The 26,750-nt window shown below is 38.7% G+C and overlaps 1 protein-coding gene and 1 long non-coding RNA gene across 4 annotated transcripts in view; both read left to right on the forward strand.

Annotated features, from left to right (window-relative positions):
• The window catches only part of LOC132373280 (uncharacterized), a 205,689-nt gene that overhangs the window by 57,572 nt on the left and 121,367 nt on the right, over positions 1 to 26,750 (forward strand). The gene's annotated exons all lie outside the window — the stretch shown is intronic.
• NTMT2 (N-terminal Xaa-Pro-Lys N-methyltransferase 2) lies at positions 974 to 18,236 on the forward strand. The gene is given in 5 exon segments (XM_059893691.1): positions 974 to 1,127; positions 11,489 to 11,530; positions 11,533 to 11,615; positions 16,900 to 17,149; positions 17,929 to 18,236. Coding segments are annotated over 5 exon segments (837 nt in total).

Consider the following 26,750-nt stretch of genomic DNA (forward strand, 5'->3'; position numbering starts at 1 on the left):
GCATCTCTGCAGGGAAGGTGCCAGGGGAATAAGTACATTGAATCACTCTCCTCCAGCCTCCTGCTGGCACTACCCATTGGCAGAACTCAACCAGAAGCCAGAAGGCGAGGAAGTTCACTGATGTTGTCAATATAGTCCAGTCTCCAGTTGCACACAGTAATGTGGGAAGAGTGGAGAGCAGACTTGGAGGGACAATCAGAAGATACCCAGTACAGAAAGCAAATGAGTACTTATGAGGAAAATCATATCCATTATAGGCAGAGAGGAAGAAACAGGCTTACACGACTAGGTATTGTTTAGAGCAAGCTAGATGGAAGAGTTTGGTGACAGAGAAGGGTATTTAACATCAGAACAGGCTTTCATATAATTGTGTCTCTTGAAGATCCTTAAAAATGGGAAACACACATCCATCTCTATGAAATGATTTGGGCAAAATTGTACTGATGAAAGAAGTGTGGGTAGCTAAGATGACTTTGAAGGGTCCTTGTAACTTGAGGATATGGCATTCCAGGAGGAGTGATGGAAATCAGGGAACTGGATCTCATGCAAAATATTCACAACTCTTTGAAATGGAAATTAGGCTATTCCAATTTAGGAATCAAATTAAAGCAAATATTCAGGGTGTTTGTTAGCCGGCTGTGCTCCTGCCTGTTTGAAGTGGCAGCTAAAGGAGGGAGGCGTGCTTTTTCCTGGATGAAGCAGGATCTCACTCAGCCTGTTTTCATCTTTAGTTAGCACCTGTTGGCTTGGAGTGGTGTCAGCCAAGCAAGCAGACGGTAGATGTGCCAAGTGTCTGACCTCCCCGTGTCTGCCGCCCCTCCCCCCAAACCCCATGACACCTCTCCTGATACAGATGGACAGGGGCTGGTTTAAAATGGTAGTTTCAAGTTCATGTAGGAAGAGAAAGTTAATTCAAAGAAACAGCCAGGCAAGCTTCCTTCTTCTGTAGGGATAACTATTATCCCCTTTCACCATGGCCCACCTGGGAGCCCACTTTGCCTTCAGATCCCGCAGGCAGAAGACCAATGATGAACTCTGTCGACATAGCATGTTCTTTATTCTTCACAAAACCATTTGCAATGACTTCTTTCAGAGCTATCTCTACCTGCTGGAAAATATTCCCCTGGGTAAGTGAGTCAGAGCTACTAGATAAGGGACAAGAAATGACTGGGGCAACTGTGTGAGATTGTGGGGCTCTTGCAAAAGGCATTAGAACAAGGACACTTTTCGGATAAAAAGGACACACAACCAATGTCAGTGGGCTTAAATGTTTCAATGGCATTCTTTTATGGAAAGTGCAAAGATCAGGTATTGCCTGGCAGGACAAGCCTCTATTTTGGGACTTCCATGCACCTCAGACATGGGTGACTTGCTTCTCTGGGTGTTGGTTGCCTGAGTATCAGGATTATAGAAATTAATTTCTTGAGCTTGGAAGGACATTTTTAATATTTGCAAAAATTTAGAGGTGGGCAAATTAGGTAACTCAAAGATGAGAATATTAATGCAGAAGCATATCAACAAAGAATTTTTTAAAAAGGCTAAACAATAATAGATGAAGGTTGTTGGTGTGAGTGTGTGTGTGTGAGTGTGTGTGTGTGTTTGTATGCATGAGCACACACTCCACATAATCCTTTCTGGCCTTTCTAAATTACAATAATAGTCCAAGGGTTTAAAAGGAGCAGATTTTAGTTTGGTCTTTGAATATTAAGAAAAAAACTGGGCTGCAGTCTGTCTCCATTTTAGTTATTTCCTCTAGTTTTCAGGGAATTGGACAATAGGGCAATAAAAAGCTTATCTGGTTTGTCTACACCACTTTTCTCAGCCTCTGTGAAAATGGTTACTTCAGGGCACTCTTAACAACACTGAAGAGGAAATAACTTGCGATTAAGGAGTAAAGTATCTCCCTTTGATTTATATTTTCCCCCCATGAAAGCAGGAACAGTGTGTATCAGCCCCAGTCTGCTTTGTTAAGGTTGCTGAAAGCCCCATTGTACACTTGATGTGGCCAGGGTTTCCAGACGTGAAAGGAGCTACATAATTCTTTGTATTGCCTTCAAAACTATGTTAGCAGTTTACCAAAGTCTCTTTCTGTAAGTCCATTTCTGAAGGGAATCTTTAACTCTAGACATACAAATACTTTCATCTTATATTTATATATATTTCTTATAAAAATTTCTCATTCATGACTCTATTTGATCCTCACAGCCACGCTATGAGATAGATAGGGTATTGTTATTTTTCCACCCACCTTCTCACTCTTGCCCCCTATCTTATTTTTTCAAGTGAGGAAAAGAAAATTCAGAGATGATGAGATCTAATCTAGATAGGTCTCATCTAGATACCAAAGCAAGAACCCAAGACCAGGGCTCTTTCTGGTAGACTGCACTACACATGGGTAATTCTTTTAGGACATAGTGTACATCTCATCTGTATTCAAATGGAAAAATTAGAGCAGTCTATTTGGAAGGTTCTGACCACTCCACATATTGTCAGAGCATTGCTTTTCTGGAGACACTCCTTGGGCCACACCTCAATAACAGTAGCTTGTTGGCTTATGTTGCATTAGTCTGGAGAAAGATATTAATTACAATAACTTATGAGAGGTTCACTAAGGGGCAGATGACTGCCAAATTTTAAAAATAATTATAAGAAAAGAAACTCATCTCTGAAAGTAGCTAAAGATGAATTAAGACCCCAATAAATATTTATTAGACAAATTAAGGGCCCCTTACTAATAATTAATTGCAGGTTACCAACGTCCTGAGTTCAAATTCTGGCACTGCTAGTGGTAGAGAAAATCACCTCTGCAAGTTACTAAAGTCTCTGAGCATCATTTTCCTCAAAACTGTGGGGCTGTCGGAGGATTAAATGCAATTATATATGTGAAACTAGCCAACGCTCAGGAAGCATTAGCTTTTTATCTCCTTCCTTAGAGTCAGATCTCTTTTAAAGTCACCACGTAGCCTTCCTTAGAACAGGCATTACCGAAGATGATAAGCTTAATTTGCTATATGGGAGTTTTCAGGCTGCGGTGGATATTAGTCTTTTCAGTTTGGAAACAAAACTCAGCCCCACTGAGGTGTTTTAGAGTTGGCTTCCCCTCCTCCTGATGATTTCAAGACTTCATAGAAATGAAAATAAAGCCCTTCTTTTAAAAGGTTGGGGAACCCTACTGTAGAGTCTGCACAGAGAGTTTGTTGTTTGGGGTAGTTATGGGAAGAACAGTGGCTAACCGGACTCTTTGATTCCTTCTTTCCTTCCTTCCTCCCTCCAACTGCCTGTGTTAGGCAGCCAGTCTCACGCCAGCACACCGTGCAGTGACATTCAGTCATGGGGACATTTGCTGAAATATCCCCGGCTAGCCTCAGTGATTCATGGAGAAGCAAGAGCATGCATATTCAAAATTTCCAGTGGAAAACTTAGCTATGCCATTGAATACAACAGGTCTTCACACAGAAATGGGAACAAGCTTATTGCTATTCTCAGTGGTTTACATATAGTATCTCAGTTAATCCTCACACCATCTCTATTAGGTGGTGCCGTTATTTTCTCCACCCTATATCTGAGGAACAGAGGAAGTAAGTAACTTGCCAAAGAGCCTGTGGTAGCGAGTGTAGAGCAGGATTAGAATCCAGGCAGTCTAGCTCCATGGTCTGTCTTTTTTAACCACAGAATCATGCTGCCTCCCAATGTAAATGGCAACTTGACTAATGAGAAGAGCCATATAAGTTTTACCACATTTCTTTGAATTGACAGGAATACAAAGCATAGTCTATGAGGAGCACTGGCTTTCTACTGAGATAATCAACAAGATGGGCAGCCAGTGAGTAGGTTCATATACTCTAGTTTTACCAGCCCAAATTCAGTTGGAGGCTTGGAGTGAACGAATTTTCCAAAGGTGGCTGTTTGTGAACAAATCAGAAGTGGAATAGGAAAACAATTCATATAAATCTCCAGTTTGTATACCAGTGTATGCAGGGGCCTATATATGGCCCAACTGGAGATGTTCATATAATTACACCTCAGTAATTCTTCTAGCACTGTCCACAGCATATTTCTAGTACATAGAAGTCAGCAAATATTTATTAGTTATATATTGAGCAAGAATCTGTTACTCCTGGACATTGTTAAAGACTTAGTTTAACTTCACATTTAGAACAATAGTTCCACGTGGTTTAGCAAAAGGAACAAAGGCTTTGCATTTATTTGTTTGTTTGTTTATTTGTTTATTTTTAACATCTTTATTGGAGTATAGTTGCTTTACATTGTTGTGTTAGTTGCTGCTGTATAACAAAGTGAATCAGCTATACGTATACATATATCCCCACATCCCCTCCCTCTTGCGTCTCCCTCCCACCCTCCCTATCCCACCCCTCTAGGTGGTCACAAAGCTGGAGCTGATCTCCCTGTGCTATGCAGCTGCTTCCCACTAGCTATCTATTTTACATTTGGTAGTGTATATATGTCCATGCCACTCTCTCACTTCATCCCAGCTTACCCTTCCCCCTCCCTGTGTCCTCAAGTTCATTCACTATGTCTGCATCTTTATTCCTGTCCTGCACCCAGGTTCTTCAAAACCACTTTTATTTTTAGATTCCATGTATATGTGTTAGCATACGGTATTTGTTTTTCTCTTTCTGACTTAAGGCTTTGCATTTAAATAGGTTTGGGTTAGGGCCTGGCTGTGACACTTCATTTCTGTGTAATATTGAGTAAGTTACTAAATCTTTCTGATTTTCTCATTACTTACCTATAAAATGATGATTATAATCCCAGTTTTGTAGCGTCGTTGTGAGGATCAGAGTGTGAAGAGATGACGTGAGAGTGCCTAGCATAAGGCCTGGCACATAGGAGGTACCCACTAATGGTTAGTAACCAACCCCCCTTCACTTACCCCTTTTTAGAAGAATTAGGCTCTGAGGAGGAAATTGAGAACAATGGCCATGCCTTTGCCATCGCAATTAAAAACTAGAATTAATAAAAACATTTCCTATAATACACTTGGAACTTCCAAATGAAACTCAGCATACAACTTTTGGCATTTTTCAAATTGATTTCATCCCTGTGGTAGGCATTGCTGCACAACTTATTGTACAGTGATACGTTTTCCAAATGTTTATTGTTACCTTTGCAGTACAAATGCTGTAAGATCATTTTTTCACTTTAAAGAAATGAAGAACCAGATAATTTCCCTTTATTTAGCAGACTTTCAGATACACAGTGTTAGATGGATGAAATATGAGTTTTGGATTTAAATAGACCTAGGTTTAAATCCCAGTTGTGTCACTCACTGGCAGTTTAGTTAACCTCGTGATGCCCTGTTTTCTTCTGTAGATAATCACATTTATCTTACATATTCAGTTAGATATAAATGCTTAGCATATGTAGCACATATATACATATTTGATCAGCGATAGTTAATATTTTTTATTATTTGGGTATGCCTATTTAGGAGAGAAGATATATCCTCCTATAGTTTTTCATAAACTGCAAAAAGTGTGACTTATTTGTGATTATGCTGGTTTTTCCTTATAGCCATTCACTACTTTGCTGAACCTGTGTATTATTCAAAGAACGAAAAGCTAGACAATATTCCTTTATTCAGTGAACATTTAAAGGAGGCCTGCTATGTGTTAAGCGTAACTGTAAGTCCTAGGGTTACAAGGAAAATAAAATAGAGCTTTATCCTGAGAGTTTAGCGTAGGAGAGAGACCCACACAGATAATTTTTGTGGAATGTGGAAATCGTGGTAGAGACCACTACAGGATGCTGCAGAGGTGCAGAGGAGGCGTGGTGACTGCTGAATCAGCTTCTGACTCTTCTGATGCAAAATCTCACCATGAAAACTCTGTCCCCAGTATCTTTACCTGAATTCTGACCTCTTCAAATTTGACAGTGGGTCAGGTAGAACACTCAAGTTGGAATAGAGAGTTAGGAAGACACTCAGCCAAGTGGGCAGGGGATGTGATGTGTGGTGGGAGCTTGAGTACATTCTTGCTAAAGAGGGGAAAGTGTATTTTCCCTCCTTTCCCACCTCTGCTTACGTTATTTGTGTTGAAGGCTGAAAAGAATTTAGGAAAAACTGAAATAGCTCTCAGTTGGAAAGAAAAAAACCCACTAAAACTTTCAGGGTAGGCAGTGCATTATTTTAGAGGCAAGAATCACCAGACACCTAAAGCATGCAGGGAAGAAATAAAACCTAGAGGGCCTCTCAGGGTAATTCTGAGACTTGTTAATGATGACTTTCTAGCATTCTGGCACACACAGACCCTTGGATTCTACCAGGAACATTGATAAAATCCCACTTCCTACCCTTTCCTGTTGGTGAAAACACAGATATGACTTTAGTTTTTTTTAGATTCCATATGTAAGTAAGATCATACATTATTTATCTTTCTCTGATTTATTTCACCTAGTATAATGCCCACAAAGTCCATCCATGTTGTCACAAATGGCAGGATTTTCTTCCTTTTATGACTGAGTAATATTCCATTGTGCCTAGGTACATTTTCCTTCCTTCCTCCCTTCCTTCTTTCCTCCCTTCCTTCTTTCCTTCCTCCCTCCCTCCCTCCCTTCCTTCCTTCCTTAAATTTTTACCATTACTTCTTTAATGGCTAAAATGAGACATCATCACCTACAAATCTCTTTTATGGAAGATCTTACACTTCATAAGGGCATCTTCTAGTTGGACTTTCTTTTCTCTTATAGACTAACTTGATTCAATATTCTATCTCCGATCATTTCAAACTTACCATTTAAATCTAGCCTACATATCCTCTGAAGACTCCCAGGTCAATTTTCAGTTGACAAACAGGTCTAACGTTTGGAATAAAGTCTAAAATAGTTATATCTAACTATTAAAAAAAAGAAAAAGAAAAAAAAGGTACTCAGCAAACATAGACACTTATCTCTCAACAAAATTTTTCTTAGAGAGTTCACAAGATCTTTGTTCTTCTTCAGGGCAAATTCACATGTACTTTATTTTTCTTTTTGTAACAAGTAAGCCGTTGGAAGGTCCTTGGGAGTTCAGCTCTTAACGTAGGTCAAGAAATAAGTACCATATTATATCAAGAACTAATAGAGTGTCTAGCCTCCGTCTTAGACTACCCCAAGTTTCATAAAAACGTTGCAATCATGCAAGAATAAGCCACTAGATGTATTTCTATAATAAAAAGGCACAGGCTGATGACTGATAACATTATCTGAATCAACTGGCACCATTGCAGGAGCTATCAAGAAGGGAGAACCTGGGGCTGGCCATTACACCTCATATATCTTTTTAGTGAAATGTTCCTGTCAATTAGGTGACAAGCCCATAACCATAAAAACGTACCTATTGAGTCTGACCCCTGCTGAGCTTGACATTCACTTGTAGTCTAAATGTTGCTGGCATAATGGACCATTCCCATTTCCAGATTAAGGGTTTTAATAAACTCCACCAAGTTGTTGACTTAACCAGGTGATGATGAGTGTGGCTGTTTTTCTGCTTTGGTTGGATCAACGAGACAGTACTGGGCTGTGGCTTGCCTGTGATCCCAAGAAGCATTCAACTCTGGAAAGACTTTGTAAGCTGTGATTTCCTAGCCTGGTTTTCTGAGACATAACAGAAGAATTTGGAACAGTCATGTTTTTGGCATGGCAATGATTAATTTTTGTCATCCCTGTTGAAATTATCAGCATTTCTTGAGCTACCTGTTTACACAACACTTTACCAAGTACTAGGGAAGGGGGACTGGTGTAGGTCAGTGGTTTCCAATGTTTTTGAACATGAGGATGCTCCTTTTAATGTTTTATTTTCTCAATCAGTAACTAACTTGAGTATAAAATGTCAAAAAATCTATATATTATTAATAGTTTTAAAAGATTTGTATTTTTAAAATGACAATCTATTATTGTTGTTTAATATATATGGGAGATATAGTATATAACATTGTTAGTCTCTAGAAAATAAAGTACATGGGAACTGATTCCTGTACCCCTTTTAGCAAATTCATGATCATTCAAGGGTCCAAATGTTGGCCACATCCAGTGTTTTCAAATTGGGAAATACTGATTTAACTCCACAGATGAAGCATACTAAAATGGATAGTAGTAGTGTTTACTGGATTTTTAACTTTTAGAATCAAAATTTGGGATTATGTAACCATTGTTCATTTCAAAGCCAAGTAGTGCATTAGTCCAATGTCACAATTGGTTTACCTGAAGAAAAATGTTCCTAGTTAAGGTTAAATAGATTGTCTTTTCTTATACTCCTTCTACATAAAATTATGTCATATTTTGGTTTGCTTCATATCCTGATTGTAACATTTTTATACTGTTGTATATTTTACTTAGAACTTTCAATTGTCTTTTATTTTTGTTGAGGTTAAAAATATGTCTTCCTAAGAATATCACTAATGTCTCCCTACTTCTTACCTACTATCTATTACCCAGAATCCAGTTCATTCTACTTCCTGAAGATATTTTTTTAAAGCCTATGTTTTCTGTTGTAATATAAACTGATTTCTTTCTAGATCTGATAATATCTGTCATTTTGGAATTTCTTTTCATTGGATTCCTGGGTTAATTTCATTGTCTTTCATTGTATATCTTCTCTTGATTTTAACCCTCATTGAGCTGGAATATAGCTTCAAAAAACATCTGAAGAATGAATCCATGGGAGGTAAATATTCTTTCACCATTTGAATGGTAACAAATTTTAGCCTCAAAATAATTTTCCCTCAGAATATTGATGACACTGCTCCACTGTTTTCCAGGGTTTCTGATGAGATCTGTGTTATACACCTGATTCTAGTTCTTTGAACATAGGGTTGCCAGATAAAATATAAAAGGCCGGCTAAATTTAAATTTAAGATAATCAACAAACAATTTTTTAGTATAAGTATGTCCCACGCAATGTGTGATATTTCAAGTGTATTTATACTAATAGGTTATCCATTGATTATCTAAAATTCAAAACTAATTGTGTGTCCTGTATTTTTATTTGTTAAATCTGGCAACCCTACTTGAAGGTCAACAAACTATTTCCCTCTAAATAACTTAATGATCTTCTCATTACTCTTTGTGATTTGAAATTTCCTAAGGATATGTATAAATGTGACTTTTATTTAATTATTAGTATTTTTAAATCCATACTGCTCAGTACTTTTGGACCATATAGTCTCTTTCAGCTCTGGGAAATTTTTTCTATTATTTCTGTAATAATTTTCTTCCCTCCATTTTCTGTTTTTGAGAATCCTAATTAGCTTGATGTTGGGTCTTCTGAATTGTCTTTTTTTAAAAAATATTTTTCAAATTTTCTTTTTGATTATAGCTCATTCTTTTCATTGAATTCTGAGCACTGATGGAATGTATTTAGCACTTTCAACTCATACAACTTTTATTTATTTATTTATATTTTTTTGGCTGCGCTGGGTTTTCATTGCTGCATGCGGGCTTTCTCTAGTTGCGGTGAGCGGGGCCTACTCTTTGTTGTGGTGCGTGGGCTTCTCATTGTGGTGGCTTCTCTTATTGCAGAGCACAGGCTCTAGGCGTGCAGGCTTCAGTAGCTGTGGTGTGCGGGTTCAGTAGTTGTGGCTCACGGGCTCTAGAGTGCAGGCTCAGTAGTTGTGGCACACAGGCTTAGTTGCTCCACGGCATGTGGGATCTTCCCGGACCAGGCTCGAACCCGTGTCCCCTGCATTGGCAGGCGGATTCTTAACCACTGCGCCGCCAGGGAAGTACATGAATTAAGTCTTTATAGCTCTAATCTTTTTACTTCTGTTTTCCATATCTATCTTTTCCTTTATGTCCTGATAATTTACTCAATGTTATATTCCAAAGTGTTTGGTAATCAAAATTTTAATTTCTAAGAATTCTTTATTATTCTTTAAATTATCATTTTCTTGACATCTTCGATTTATGGATGCACCTGTTCTCATACCTCTTCAAGGATGTAAGTTTTTGTGTAGTTTTGGTTTAAATTCTCATTCATTTTCTGGATTATTTCTATTTCCTTTGGGGTCAGTTTTGATTGTCTATCTGTATCTTTGTTTTTCAGACTGCCATTTTGCCCCGATGTGTTTGGAAATCATTGTTTATCCATAGTTAGAAATGAAGGAGAGGGTCAATGATTTTAGGTAATAGAGAAGGTTTCCTCTGTTACATACTTCTCCACTGAATAGAAAAGATGACAAGAAGCTCTACATTTGCCGGTAGATCTTGCCAGACTCTGAGTATGAGCAAATGAGGTACTTGGAATCCTCTATATGCCAGAATGAGTAGTGTTCTAGGATTCCAACGCTAACTGGTCTAGTTCTCCTAAGGCACTTAATTAATTTTTTTCCCTTTTTTTTAGAGAAGAGACATATTTACCCTCCCTAGGATTATAGCTGTGCTGCTTGTCACTTTTGTGGGGAGTGCATTGGTCACCTCACCAGTTGGCCTGTAGGCAGATTTTTTTTTTTTTTATTAACTCTTACTTCCTTTTGCAACTATCCTGAGCTGTAAATTCTTTAGCTCTGTTCCATCTGCTTTATCTGTTTTTCGTCTTCCAGAAATTTGTTGAAATCATGAATCCATTAGTGGCCCCTTCTCATTTTCTTCACTGTTAAAGGTTGAGTTTATTAAAACGATTCTTGGGGAGTACTGGGGAGCAGGGAGGACAAATGCATGTATTCAGCCTACAATCTTGAACCATAAGTTTCTCCCTTTTATCTCACTTTCTATCATTTCCTTCTGAATATCCTCTAATGAAAATATTTTATATCTGCAAGTGTGCCTTTTGGTTTAAAAAACACACTAAATGCATACTCATTTACCCCTCAGAAGTAGAACACATGTTTTTCTAAAAATAAATGTCTTAAAATACCTGAAATAATGAAATGACATAGTATATGTGAATATGCCTAGTACACTACCTGGTACAGAATAGTTGCTCAATAAATATTATATTTCTTTTTATTATTTTATTTTCAGAAGATAGAGCTCAAGCACATTTTCTGTAACGTTGGTACAAAGAGATATTTGGGTATGAGTTGCATTAAAAAAAAGAGATGAAAAAATAGCTATGCCTAATCTACCTCGTGATTAGAAGTAAAGATTAGTGATTAAATTCTCATAAAATATTTGGAAGTCAAAGGTAAAACTTACTTTGAAACTTGCGACATTATTTATTCTACTGTAGCAAACACTGTTCAGCTTTTTTTAATACAGTGACAAGCTATTTTAAAAATTAAACTCTAGTGTTATTAAATCATGAAAATGTCACATGATTGTGATTTATGCATGAGATACCTGAAGATCATAGGAGTTAAGAACTTTACCCAAGGTTACATAGCAAGTAAGTCTCTGAGCCAGAACTCAAACCCAGATCTTCTGACATCAAACTAATACCCTTTCTTCCACCGCACAAATTTGCAGGCTTCTAAGAGGAAATTCAATGCATGATAAGAATAAACTTGTTCTGCCATTTAAATACTGATAAATATTAATAATATTTTATTTGCAGTGAAATTGTATGCTTTAACAAGTCAAGTCATCAATGGTGAGATACAGAGGGTATGATGGGAAATTTCATTGAACTGTCCAACCCAGATATCCAGGCCTCTCGGGAATTTCTTAGGAAATTTGTTGGGGTGAGTTATCCAACTGCAATTTGATGAGGAGGCAAAGTCCTTGCAAACATTGAGCTCACATGCTTCTGTGTTGTTGCTTAAGTCATATTAAAGCCATATGGCTCAGCCAAGAGTTTAGTGTGAAAGCCTGTTTTAAGATGTTCAGAAAGGATAGGTCACATTAAATGACTGGTTTGTCCCACTTGGCATTTCACCCTCCTAGCACCAGCTAATTTCTTATGCTACAGGGGAAGGTGAACTGGCAGTGTTAATATTACAATTAGCGGATTAAGAAGACTTCTCTTTCAGAGTCTCATAGATAAACAGTTGATACCCAGATGATTGATCAGAGATCATGCCATTTTGGATTTTGGGGTGATTTTTTGAGTCCCTGTAATAAAAATTCAATGTTGTAAGGAAATGCAAGCTTATGTTCAGTCTAAAAGTGTTGAGTATAGTAGAATCTCTTTATATTATTCTATACATAGGTGAGACATTGCCTTGAAAGAATGTGATCCCTTTGTAGACTTGGTGTTGGGTGAAACTCCACTTCCTTACTTCCACGCCATATGAAGATGGATCATATACTGTAGGGGCCAAAATCTTGAGCTCTAGAGTCATTACAGTTCTTCTTACTGTATAAGCAACCTTGGGCTTATTCCTTAAATGCTCTTAAACCTCAATTTTTCACCTGTGACTAGGGCATAACCACAGAACTCACCTCATAGGATAATGTGAAGCTCAAATGAGATAATATAAGTCAAGTGCTTACTTTAGTGCACATAATTATTGCCCAATAAATCTAATTTATTGCTACTACTACTAATAACAAACTTTCATAAAATGCATTCATTGTATTTTAAGGAGCTTCATTCAGTTGTTAGAATAGACTTAACCCACACAATAAAGCTGTTGTTCGTTCTACTGAGAACAAAGTCCTACCCAGCAAATAGGTTTTGTTCCAAATCACTATGAAGTCATTCATTTGAAATTTGGAGTCCATTTTATTCTAATGAAGGAAACATTAAGAATATTATGAATATTTGGGGTTATGTTGTCAACCTATTTAGAAACATAACATTAATAATATCCCTAGTGCTGAAGTGAGGTTCACTTCACATCCAAATTCCCTGGAGCACCCTTTGCCTGAGTATAGAAAAAAGGATCAGGATGGAGCACCCATTGGGCCAACGTGGACATCAGCTGTGGCCATAAAGGACTATGGAGCTAGGGGTGTTGGCTGGGGCTATTTCTAGGTCAGGTTAACCTGGAATATTTTTAAATGAGTGTTGCTGACTGATTTCACTGAGCACTGTTTCTGAGATAGTCAGTTTAGAAGCACTGTCTTATTTACTCTTCATAATAATTCTGTGAGGTAAGTACTATTATCACTTCTTGTTTTCACAGTTGTGGAAACTGAGGCTTGGAGAGGTTAAGAAAGTTTTCAAGGTTACACAGTTGGTAAGAGACAGAGCTGGGACTTATGCCTGGCAAGGTCTGTCTGACACCATACTCCCTGCTCTTATCCACAACATATTTTTTCCATTTGTCTCATGAAGCAGAAAAATCCCTGCTTTGTGTGTGTGTGTGTGTGTGTGTGTGTGGACCACAGACCTCAACTCTCCTCCAGTCTGGCCAAGAGCAATCCCTCCTGCTCGCCTCATGGTGAGGCTGACTTTGATCCCAATGCATTTCAGAAGCTTAGTTAGTAATCCAGCTGTCTTGTCACTCCATGTGGAATGCCAAGCTGACCACAGGGATGCTGGTCAGACAGAGCCCATACACACGCCCATGGACCCGGGAAAGGAAACAGCCTTGTGCTTGCATATTTATGTTGGAAAAGAGCAGCCTGCTCTTTTCAAACAAATATAAGGAGTCCTTCTTAGTAGACTAGGCTCATTGTGAAGCTGTGACCTCTAACTAAGTACAAACACAGTCTTTTTAAAGAAATGATATTTTGGTACTTTGACCTTAATAATATGCTAAATTAGTATCCAGGTCAAGATACAAGGAGTTAGGGAATATGAGTACCTGACATGATTTATCCTTGTGTCAACTGGGAAAAGACAGATTGTTTAATTTAAAGTTTTTCTTTCCTTTCAACACTTAGTGACATGGGACAGTGGGAAAAGGTGTTTAAACTTGTTGCAAATGTGCTTACTTTAGCAAATAAACAAATGATACCAAGATGATGTCAATGGCATAGCTGATAACATTCCTTACTTCTAGCTTTCTATTGGGGAAAGCAGAAATTTACAAAAAGTCATCGGTATTTGATGATATTTATCTCTTGACATTTCTCAGAGATTGGATGACTAAAAAATTTGGGGCTAACTTGTATTTCATGGTTTTTATAAAGTGGCATTTAGCACTTTCATTTTAGTTTTAAACTCCAATGGAGAGAAGGTAAAATAATATTCTTCAAAACAAAATACATAGGCAGAATCAAAATGAAAATGAAATTTCTAAGAATATTTTACTCTCTTATATGAATCCATAAATATGAAGATAGGATAATAAATGAAAATAACAAAACGTCTTGTTTTGAAATCACACATTGTATGTAGTTCTGGTCACATTCATGGAAGATTATCAAATTTCAATCCAACCACAGTAGTGGGCAGCCATGGTATCCAAGAGGCTAGAGTTGTCGTTCCCAAGATCAGCCTTTAAATGTCCCTTCTCAGAGGTGCTGCATGTGAATGAGAGACAGAGGAATAAACGTGGTGCCAGGATATGAGAGGTAGTGCCAACCATGTGGAGTGATATGCAATAAAGAGAGCTAGGCAGTAGTGGCGAAGGGCTAAGGTGCTCAGGATTTGAGTGAAAGGCATCTTTTGTATTTGTAAATAACTTGTTTCAAGGATAACTGTGGTCATATATCACACGTCTAAGTTGGTGAAAAATACACATCAGAGGATGCGCATTTTCAAGAAAGTTCTATTGCAAATATTTCACCTCTTTGGGCCTCAGTTTCTTTGTCTGAAAAAGTAGGGAGATTAGACATGAATGGTTTTAAAACTCCAGGGTTTTGCTAAGATCCTTCAAGGGCTTATTGGGAGAATGATAGAAAGGTTGAGTGGGTGAGGCCCTGCCTCACTTTAACCAGGACAGCTTCATAGTTATTTGTTCATTGAGAAAAAGGAGTTAAGCTGTTATAACCTTCTTGAAATCCTCTGGCATAGATCTCTGTTGTCTCTGTTTTATTGTCCCATGGTTCAATTTTTAAAACCACTTGCTATAATAATGTGAGCAACATGATCAGTAGAGGCTTTAGGGCCAAATAATGATAAGGAAAAATTATAATGAGAATCTCTAGTTGAGCACACAGATTTCTACTAAAGTCATTTTCAGTAGCTTAAAATAATTTCCCTATATTTCCCTCCATCTTGTTTATGTTATAAATTTATTTAAAAGATGCTACTTTTATGGCCTTCATAACATAAAACTTTAGCCTAGGCCTTTTAATGAATTAGCTTAGTTTAAATTATAATATCTGAATGAGGGATGTAGCATATTGTAACTAGGAATGGCAAACAAATGGCACATGTACTAACACTTCCCCTTCCCATAGTCAAGGCAGACATAACTAATCAATCATAGACCTCTTCCTGATAAGTCTGAATGAAGCCTTAGAATTCTCTTCAACATAACATTAGACAGCTACTACCAAGGGAATCAGAGTTGTGGCACTCGAGGTGACAGCCCTAAGGTAGAACTGGCTTTGGATTCACACAGTTCACTGTTCAATTTCTAGTTCCGCCATTAGCTGGGTGATATTAAGAAAGTCTAAGGGTCCTCATCTCCAAACTGGAGAATAATCATTATCTTGTGGGAATTTTTGATTACTATAGTTATTATGGATGCAAAGAGCTTGCTACACACAAGCAGTCAATAAATCGTGATTATTATTATTTCCTCTGAAGAGAAGCTACAATTACTTCACTTTTTGTCCTTCTTTGTTCTTGCTGTAAGGAAGGCCTTTTGAGTGGACTGGAAAGCAGCGTTTCTGATGTTTCCTTCTGCTTAAACTTCACCTTTTGATCCTTAGCCAATTTTTTTTTTTTTAAACCCTTAGGTCCTGAGAAATCAAGAGTAGACTTTCTCCTTAAGATTTTGATTGACAACTTCAAATATCTTGTTACTGTAATTTCTAGCACAAAACCTATTCAGCAGCCATCCCAACTGTGACCAAATAATTTAGACCAGCTGAATCTTATATATATATATATACACACACACACACACACACATATCCATATATATACATATATATGTATATATGCACATACACATATATACACATATACATATCATAGACATATACTGGTCATGTACACATACATATATGTATATATGTATATGTGTATATTACTTTATAGAAGCAAGTTTGAGAACGTTTTTGTTGGCTGATTTCCTCCTATCTCCACCCCCTATTCATCTTTCACCCTCAGTTAATTTAATGCGAGATTTACTTTAAAAAAATTTCAGGGCTTTTGTGCCCAGTAGATCATGTAGCTTCTGGTATAAAAGCAGAAAACAATTTTTAGCATGAAAAGAGACAAGGAGACTTTGCTGCAACCACCTTTTATCCTCATGAATGTGCTGTGTGCCATTGAGGCTGAGTTTGAAGTAAAATCCTGGCCTGAGAATGGAACAGTTTGCATTTCCTCAGCTCAAGTCTTAAAAATTATCTTCCACACAAGAATAGTAGATAATTCAGAGCCCCCAAAATCAGTTCTGAAAAAAATAAAATTTCAATTATCCAGCTCAGTATGAATTGAAATGTTTTCATTGCATGAATTTGAAAAGTAATTTTAAAACTCTGAAAGACTCTCACTGCTTTGCTCTCTCTTTTTTTAACAAGGCAGTAAGCTATGGTGCAGGTCCATTTAGCTGTGGGTTTGACCCAGATTTACAGTGAACAAAGTTCTATTTTCATAGGGCTTTCAAAGGCCCATTTATCTTAGAGAAAATTACTCAGTTTTCAAACTTAAGACATTATTTTCTAAAATCCTATTTTGAAATTCTTTGAAAGACCTATATTTGAATAAAATAAAGAAGGCAAAAACTAGACATGTTTGGATTTTTTTGGAAAAAAGTCATTGAATATTTTATAACTTGATTGTGGTAGTGTTTACGTGCCTGTATACATTTGTCCAAACTCATTGAATGGTATACTTAAAATAGTACATTTAATTATATGAAATTGACCCAAATAAAGTTTATTTAAAGAGGTAATTAAGTGTCCAAACTCAGGGTGAGTGTCTCTTCCTGAAGTATTCCACAAGGTACCTTTCTGCAGGGGCCTGGGAGAGCTGGGACAGACTGTGCCCTGGATTGCGGCTCTGGGATAGGAAGGGTCAACAAGCATGTCCTGTTGCTGGTTTTCAACACTGTGGAACTGGTGGACATAATGGAATCGTTCCTCCTCGAGGCACAGAACTGCCTGCAGGTCAAAGGGGACAAGGTAGAAAGCTACCACTGCTACAGTCTGCAGGAATTCACACCCCCACTGGGGAGATACGATGTCATCTGGATTCAGTGGGTCTCTGGTTAGTCCTGCATGGCATTGCATCTGCCATTCTCCCCTTTCCAGATAGAGAAGACAACACATGGGGCTGATTGGAGGATTTGTGGAGGCGGAACAAGGACACAGAGGGAGATCTGGCTATAGTTGTGCTTAGAACAGTTAGCTAGCCTTAGGTATCATGGGAACTCCCCCAAAGCTCTGGTCCTCCAGCTTTCTCCCATAACATCCTCTGAACAAGCTTGACAATTCCCATCCTTAGGGATGGAGTGCCTTTGGACCAACCTAAATCATAGAAGAAACCTAAATATTTGAAAAACTTTAAAAAGTGGGGACAAAAAGAGTCTATCCCCGTTTACTGGCAAAACTAGACTTTCTTAGATTTAAATTCCCAGGAAATGAGACAGCAGTGAATTGGATTTTGGTCTGAGTGTGTGTGTGTGTGTGTGTGTGTGTGTGTGAGACACAGAGGAATGATGACAGAGTTAGGCGGTACAGGGGACATGGAGGGAACCCAAGGGATGAGCAATAGATTATCTTGTGCCTGGGAGGTAGATAGACTAGCTAGGATAATATCTATTTTATAGAGCGTACACTGATTCACCTCAAAGAAGATACCTGTCCTCTTATCTAAATTCTCAAAGCCTCCTGCAGCAAGACAATTCAGGCTATTAAATAACTCATGAATGAGTGAACAAATGAGCTCCTGATTTGTAGCCTTGTGGTCAGTCCATCTTTCCTACTCACCTCCTTCCCCACCCACCCTTTCATCCCGTTCCCCCTTTTACTTGGCCTCACCTGTAGGGTACCTGACCGTTAAAGACCTTCTTGCATTTCTTCCCCGGTGCCGAGATGGCCTGAAAGAAAACGGCATCATCCTACTGAAGGACAATGTGGCTCGGGAGGGCTGCATCTTCCATCTGTCTGACAGCAGTGTGGCTCGGGATATGGACGTCCTCCAGAGCCTCATTAGGAAGAGTGGGCTGGTGGTGCTGGGCCAGGAGAAGCAGGACGGCTCTCCAGAGCAGTGCATCCCAGTGTGGATGTTTGCACTGCGTAGCGATGGACACTCCAGACCAGCAGTGGGAGTGAACGGCGGCATTGCACAGTAGTGCTTTGGGAAGAGGTGTTCTCGTCTGAGGCGCCCCTTGTAATTCACGTAGGAGTGAAGGGAAGGGACTGCAGCATGTTTGGAAATGACTGATGTAATATGTACATGTTGCCACTAATTATGTAAGAACATGCACACACTCTGTGGATTTTCCAAAAGAGAAATGAAAAGTGACATCTGGAAAAACTGCTAAACTGTACAAGTGTACACAAAAAACAGAAAAGGGAGCAACGTTCACAAAATCTAAACTGCCTTGGTCTCTGAAGATTTGCGTTATACAGTAGTTTAGGGTGAGTGGGGTAAAGCCTAGACCACCTTTCTCTGCCCTCCTGCTAGATACATTATACTTCCTTCCTCCTTGGGAATACTACTTCTCTAGATAAAAATCTCCCCCCTAATTAAGAAGGCACCCGTCAAAATAATCTTATAAAAACAATTCCATTACTTAATTTTGTCTTTAGCTTTAGCAGAAAAAAAGACTATGGTTTCACTTTCTATTTTGGGTCAGTTTCACCACCCAGTGATGTAATATGGATATAATTTGATAACAAAAGTCTGCGTTTCAGTGATGGGGAAGTGTCTCCTTTCAGGAGAAAATGTTTTACCCTTGAAATTTCAGCTGTGAACATATAAGTAAATGTCATTGATAATCTAATTTTAGCCATTGGCTTCCAACACAACTTGCTTCATTGCAGCTGCTCCTGTTTCCTTGACTGATATGACTGTACATTGGAAAGAGAAACGAAATGATAAACCTGAAAATTGAACTAACTGGATTAATTTAAGGCATTGGTTTAATTAAAAATCATCTAAAATCTTTCAAAAACAAAAATGTAATTAATTTTTATTAGCAGAATGTTTAAATATAACAGCTACTCTATTTAAAACACTCTAATATCTTCACGTGAAGGACATATTTGTGTTTTGATATATATCGAGTCTTCTATGAAATGCAATCAATTTAAGTAAAGAAAGTCTATTGTATGGATATGCTATCACCATAAAAATCATGTTTGTAAGTCATATCTCTAACTTAGGAGGAAAACAATTATTATAAAACATTTACTACCGTGATATAACCTTACCTAGGTAGCTTCATTTATGTCCTGGAAAATTATGTCACTTACTCTGCCACTGGCACCTTCCAGCTGCAGTGTGTTATTCACAATGCTCTAGGGTAACGTAACAGAATGTGAGTTAGAACCATTGGCGGAGAAGCCAGAGACCAGAATTAAATAAAATGGGGGCTCATTACCAAACAGACTGAGTAGTATGACAAAACAAGGGTACTCATGTTTTCATCCTTTGTGTCTTGGAGCAAATTAACTGAATCTTCCTTTTTGGCCCATCCCAGGAATTTTCTGCTTCTTTTACATGAGCACCCTTATTCTCTTACTTCTTGACTTTGTGCTTTGCCAGTACTCACATGCTGATTGACAAAATTGTCCATTTTCTCTGCTCCTCGGCTCCTTAAGGAGGAAATAACAGAATTGTCCTATGAATATGGATATATGATCTTTAACTCAGGTTGAGTCTTTGAGGTTGAGCCACAGTCCTTTTTCTCATCCTAAATCAAATCATTTTCCATTCTCCTTAGAAAATTTCCAGATCTTTATTGTTTCACAAAGTTTCCCCAAACCATATCTATCTGTAATTTAATTGAGAAGGTAGAAACTGGTGAGTAAATGTATCAACATCCCCTCTCTATAACAAGTTAATAATTAGTACAAGGTAAAGGGAATAGTAGCTTGAGAGGTGAAGCCATCGGAGCCAAATCATGCTGCCTAATAGGTCATGTGAAGGTCTGGACATGTTATTCAAAGAACAAGGGAAAGATCTTGAGGTTCCAAGTACGGGGCTGATTGTTTTGGTCTTCTAATGCTGTAGAAAGAAGACATTTGGAGTGAGACCTACTCCAGCCATCTTCAATCTAATTCAGTAAGCCATACACATTGCTGACGTTTATCAACACATCTCTGTTGTATTATAAGTGACAATCTACATTAGTTTACAAATTCTGTCCATAGTCCAACTGCCCCAGGATCCTTTGGGCAGTTTTTATAAAATAGAGATTCCCAGGCTCTGTCTCTGTGAGAGTTTGATTCTGTGAAATGGGATCAAATAACTTGTATTTTTGTAAGGTCTCAAAATGATTCTGATCATTAGTTTTGTTTGAGGACACTGATAGGGAAAGGGGTGTCGAACTGGGCCCTTCAGAGTCGAAGGAAGATAAGACAGGGCAGGCAAGAAAGCAGGCCAGGTTCAGGGAAGTAGATGGTGAAATCTATTCTCCACGCTGATGCCAGTCTTTCTAAAACATAATCTGACCATGTTATGTATAAACTTTCAGTGACTCCCCATCACTGATACGATGAATTCCCATCACCTTAGAATGACATATAAAGCCTTTTGTGATCTAAACCTGGCTTCCCTCTCCAGCCTCAGTTTTCCCACATCCCCTGCAGCCGTACTTAACTATCAATACTTATAGATCTCCAAAGGAGCTATGATTTATGGCTCATGGCATTTATTGATGTTACTTCCTTAGCATAGAACATCTCTCATTCTTTTTTTGTCTGGCTCAGACTGCATAGATGTCACTGGCTTTAGGAAATCTTCCCTCACCCCCCAGGTGCTGGCTTAGGTGCCGCTACTATATGCTACCCTCATACCCTCTGTTTAACGTATTACAGAACTTATCATGTGCATTGTAATTGCCTGCTTACTTGCCATTTCCTCTATTAAATTCTGAGCTTCTTAATGGAGCATTCATGTTAGAGTCTCAGTCTTTAGCATATGCCCTAGCACACTGCAGGAACGCCAACTTTTATTGAAAGTATAAAAGTAGAAAGACTCAGGAGGCAGTCTGTGTTTCTGGAGGCATCAAACAGGAATCAGAGCAAAGCAGCAGGAAAAACCAAGGGCTTCTGAAGTTCCACGAGCACTGGAATGTGCAAGACTGGACAAAAGAGTGATCAAACAGTGCAAGCTGGCAAGAACCAGGAAATGCACAGAAATAAGAAGGCAGTGAGCTCAGGGATCATACAAGCATCTGGGAGGAGACTGTAGCAAGAAAATTAGGTCCTGTGGTAAAATCCTGCCTGATTAGGAAATCTCTTTTTTCAACAGGAGCCATACTCAAGGATATGGCCAACCAAAGCCCATCGTTTCATTAGGTGGGAGGGTGTACCTCGTAAGAGAGATATATTAAAATTGTGAGTATGTGTTAACAAAGTGACTCACAGGTGAATCCTCACCTGTTACCTGCTAAGCAACAAGTCCAAAGAACCAACCAGGTTTAGATGAAGTTAATCCTTCTGTGAATGTTGAGGAGAAGTAGAAGTTGCTCACCTCTACTTCACAGATGAATTAATCGCAAACATGCCTGTCGTTCTAGATTAACTTTGGAGGACCCCTTGGTTTATACAGTGACTCATGAATAGGCACAGTCTTCACCTATCTCCTCTTCTGAGAACCTGAGCCACCCTTCCTCAGCATCAGTATAGAAGCATGCCAAGTCTTAAGGGGTCAGCAATTTTATAGATTTGGGACCATCGTAAAAATAGAACACAAAATGAACAAGGTCATCCACGTGAAAGATGATCTGCTTTATATTGTGGACACATTTTGGCCCCATTCTGGCTTTTTTTTTTCTCCACCATTTCCTGTAACTGGCCTGTTTTGAGTGATGTATTGGGGATAAGACCTGTGTCAGATATACTCAGCTGCCTGTCATGAGTAATTAAAACCAGTTGTGTTATTGCTTTCCTTAGTTCTAGCTGACTCTTTGATGCTTTGGTGTCTATGCCAGAAAACTACCTCTTATAATCATCAGAGGCCAGTGCTTTTGCAGAGGTCACTGCAAGTTAATTAAGCAAATATGTGAAAAATAGTTTTAAATTATCTCAATTAGTAGTGTGTGTGTATACTTGTATCTAGAGCTGGGGTTGAGGAGAGACTTTTAAAATAATAACTGACTTGCAGAGTTAATGATTTGGTGTCAGAGAACTATGCACATACAGCACCTTTGTATGTTCATTAAGTTGGCATTATTTGTCCTTTTGCTGTGTGACAAGCTGTATTACTTACTGCAAATATACATATAGAAAATGTCCAAGAAGATCATGACACTGTAATGGGCAAGAGAGATACATAAATAATTATAAATCAGGATAAAGAGGACTAAAACAATAGCATGAACAAAGAGTTAAAGTAATATACAGAATAGAGTGACTCACTACATCTCTGGGATTTGAGGGAGGCCACACAGATTCCATTCATTCAACAAATATTTTTTGAAAAAAATATGCCATGCACTGCTCTAGGGTCTCAGGTTACACAGGGAATAAAAGCCAAAGATCACTGGCCTTGTGGAGCTTGTATTCTAGGAGAAATAGGAATGCAGTCAATAGAAATTAGTAAATTATTTTTTTAATGTTAGATGGCAAATTTTTGGAAAGTAAAAGGGGAAAATAGAGTGAGGGGGATTGAGAGTCATGGAGGAAGGTTATAATTTCAAATAGTGGCCAGTATTGGTTTTATTGAAGAGGTGGCATTTGAGCAAAGTTAAGAGGGTAAGAGCACTGGCCATATGGACACCTGGGGGAAGAGGGGGCACCTGGTGCAAATGCCCCAAGTCTTGAGTGTGCCTGGACTATTTGAGAAACAACAAGGAGGTCAGTGCAGCTGCAGCAGAGTGGATGAGGGAGAGATTGTAATAAGATAGGAGCTTTAGGGATATGACTGGGGCCAGATCACACAGGGTCTTGTAGGTTATGGAAAGGACTCTTACTTTTATTCTTATCGAGAAAGGAGGCCTTTGCAGAGTTTTGAGCAGAGAAGTGACATGATATGACCTGTGTTTTAAAAGGATTCCTCTGGCTGCTGTGTTGAGAAAGGATAATAGTGGGGGTGAGGATAAAAGCAAAGGGACCAGATAGACCAGGATTTGGTAAATTGTGGCTCATGGTCCAAATTCAGCTTGTTGCTTTTTTGTAACTAAACTTGTACTGGAACACAGCTATGCCCAATTGCACTATAATGACAGAAGTGAGGAGTTACCACAAAGACCATATGGCCTGAAAAGCAGAAAATATTTACTATATGGCCCTTTTACAAAAACAAACCAACAAACAAACAAAAACCAAAACCCCCCCACAACTTTCCTAATCCCTAACTTATCGTATTGCAGTAATTCAGGGGAGAAGTAATGGTGGCTCAGACCAGGGAGGCAGCACTGATGGTAGTGAGAAGTGTTTGGATTCTGGCTATGTTTGAAATTAAAGCCAATTCTATTTGCTAAATGATTGTGTGTGGGAGTATAATAAAGGGAAGTCAAAGATGAGAGTAAAGGTTTGGGCCTGAACCAGAACATAGTTTCTATCATTTGAGGTAGGGAAAGTTGGTAGTGAAACCATTTTCATGGTGAAAGATCAGGAATCAGAACAGCTTAAAGTCAACATGTGTGAGTTTTTAGATGACACCAAGTGAAGATATTGAGGAGCTCACTGAATAGGCAAGTCTGAAGTTCAGGAGAGAAGTCTGGGCTGGAGATGGAAAATTACCATAGAGATGGTATTCAGAGTTGTGATTCTGGATGAGAGTACGAAAAGGACGAGTGAAAATAGAGAGGAAGACAAAGCATGAGCCCTGGAGCAGTTAAACATTAAGAGTTTGGGAAGGAGAGGAAAAAACAGCAAAGGAGACTAAGGCATGAACAATAAAGTAAAGCTAGAGTGGAGTGTTTTGGAAGCCAAGTGAAGAAAGTATATCAATGAGGACAGAGAGATTGACTATATCAACTCTTTCTAATAAGTCAAGTAAGAGGAGAACTGAGAATTGACCATTCAGCTTTGATAAGTAAGTAGGAACAAAAGCTGGATTGAAGCAGTTATGAGTATGGGAGAAAAAGAATTGTAGAGAATGGATATAGACAAGTTGTTCAAGGAGTTTTGCTAGAAAGGGAAACATATTTGCAAATAAGGCAGTATCAAGCAAGGGAAGTAGGGCTAAGAGAAGGATTTTTTGTTTTTGTTTTTAAGGTGGGAGAAATAATTTGATTGAGTTTGTAGACTGATGGGAAAGATTTGGTAGAGAGGGAGACATTTGTGATTGAGGAGAGGAAATGGGAGAATTGCTAGAGCAACGTCACTGAGTAAGTAAGACAAGATGGGATCTAGTTTGCAAGTGGAGGGATTGACTTTAGATGGGAGAAAAATAATATGATCATCAAGCAGCATATGGGTTCACTTGAGGTTCATAATCAAGAGCATTTGTCTTCAGTGCATTCTTTTGCATGAATGAAGGCACAAATTAGGTAAAGAGACGAATTTAACCAGGGTTGTGGTTTTGTCAAGTGAGTACAACAAGGAACAGAGGGTATATGCAAAGAAGTGAGTATATTGATTGATTGTGGAATTTAAGATGAATAAGGAGGGGAGAAAGAGAGACTATTAAGAAGGTTAGAGACAGTGAAAAGATAGAAAGAGCAGTGGATTAGAGATCCTGGTGAAGTTGGAACTGGGGCACTAGGGGGATGGATGGAGGTTATAGTTAGAGAATGGAATGAATTAAATTGAGATTATGGAGAGATTACTGGTAATGAGAAGGTCTAGGGTTATGAATATATAAATGAATGGCCTGGGTGGTGTGGAGGGCTGGATCACTGGAAGAGAGGAGTTCAAGAAACTGAGAGGCTAGAGTGTTGGATTGAGTCGTCTACTGTGTATATTGCAATCTTCAAAGAATTGAGACATTAGCAGTACTGGAGAGAGTGAAAGTGAACCAAGACCTAAAATCAGTGGGAAATAAAGGGGTATGATCTAGGGGATGGTTAGCGACATCAACAATGACGAACAATGAGTAATATAATTTATTTATATGAGACAACTCTGAGAGTGTCTAGGGAGGAAAGAGAATGAGAATCATTTGGAAATAGCAATGAGGAGCACGAAGGGTACCAAATTCACATAAGATTTAAATTTTAGCCAGGGATAAATGGTAGTTCATGAGGCAGAGAGGCCTGTGAAAGAATGTTTCAGGCATAGTGAAATGTTTGGGCATTTAATAGCATGCACGAAGAAATGGTGAGTATATAAATCTGGTTGGAGTATCAGGTTGGGGCATGGTGCTACAGATGTAGAGATGCTGGGACATCATAAAGCATGATGGAAGAAAGTGAACTTACTGATTGTAGATTGGGGCAGATTGTGATAGGTCTTGTACATTCAGATTGTCCTACAGGCAAAAGGTTGTAGGACTACCTAAGGTTTTTAGTCAGGGCACTGACATCATCAGGCTTATTTCACAAAGGTAACTCTTGCTACAGTGTGAAAGGGGTTGGAGGCAAGAAGACAACCAGAAAGCTTCAGCAGTAATTAAAACTAGGGATAAAAGGACCTGAACTTAAGCAGTGCCATAAGAACAGAGGAAACCCTGGGAAGGTAAAATCAATAGGAGTTGTTGATTTTGATGAGGTTAATGAGAAAAAGAAAGGAATCAAGAAAGACTTGAAGATTTTCAACTACAGTCACTAGGTAGAATATGTTACCTATTACCAGTTTAGGAAATAATGGCGAACAACTAAGATATCTTGGTAGATTACACATCTTTTAATAGGCAATCACACAGCAGAGTCTTAATGAGTGCACCTAATTCTGTAGTTAGATATTTATTTCTTTCATGGAACTCAACATTCCTTAAAGTATCTCCAAGACTGGTGAGGATTCTGAGGGACCAATTGTATTCTTTCCTCTAAATGGTTTACCCAATTTAGAAATAGACTCAGGAATCAAGGATCAAATATTACTTTACTGTGTATAAAGGAAGGCTGGAGAACGTATCTTGGATCTGCAGCCCAGATAAGCCTTCCTCACATGCTCTGTCTCCCCTCCACAAGTCTAGATCTTGGGACTTTACTGCCCTCACCAGCCCACTGCTTCCCCTCCTCCCCACACCAACTCCCTGGAAAGAATCAGGTCTGAAGAGCTGATGTTTGCCAAGACATGTACAAGGAGATCTGCGGTCTCCCTTTACCCAGGGAGGATGAAGGGCTGTTGGGAAAGGATTGTGAGGCCTCTACACTTTCTTTCCACAGTGAAACAAGAGCAAGTAAGAGAGAAGAAAATGCCTACTCTGTGACTCCAGTCACTTCTCCCAATCTGGGTGAAAGAAGTAGCTGCTCTTTCTGTGCAGAAGAGTGAGTTAGAGACCATAAGGATAGAAATGCTCCCTCCTTCCCCTATTGTCTCTCCTGAAAGTGGAAAGTCTGTGGAAACTGAGGGATGGAGTAATAAGCATTCCCCTAGCGACGACAGGTTCTATGTTAGCTACAGGCAAACTGGAGATATAAATGCAGGTCAAGTAACCTAGTCATCCGTGGGCCCTAAATAGGAGAATGTGCCTCCCCCTGTGTACGAAATGCAGGGTCATTGTACTGAGGGAAATGGAAGATAGAGGACTCAGGAAATACACTGGGTCACTCTCTAGCTGGGTTAAAAAGGGGAAGGTTTAGTAT

The sequence above is a fragment of the Balaenoptera ricei genome, chromosome 1, assembly GCF_028023285.1.
Source record: "Balaenoptera ricei isolate mBalRic1 chromosome 1, mBalRic1.hap2, whole genome shotgun sequence".
NCBI classification, from domain to species: Eukaryota; Metazoa; Chordata; class Mammalia; order Artiodactyla; family Balaenopteridae; genus Balaenoptera; species Balaenoptera ricei.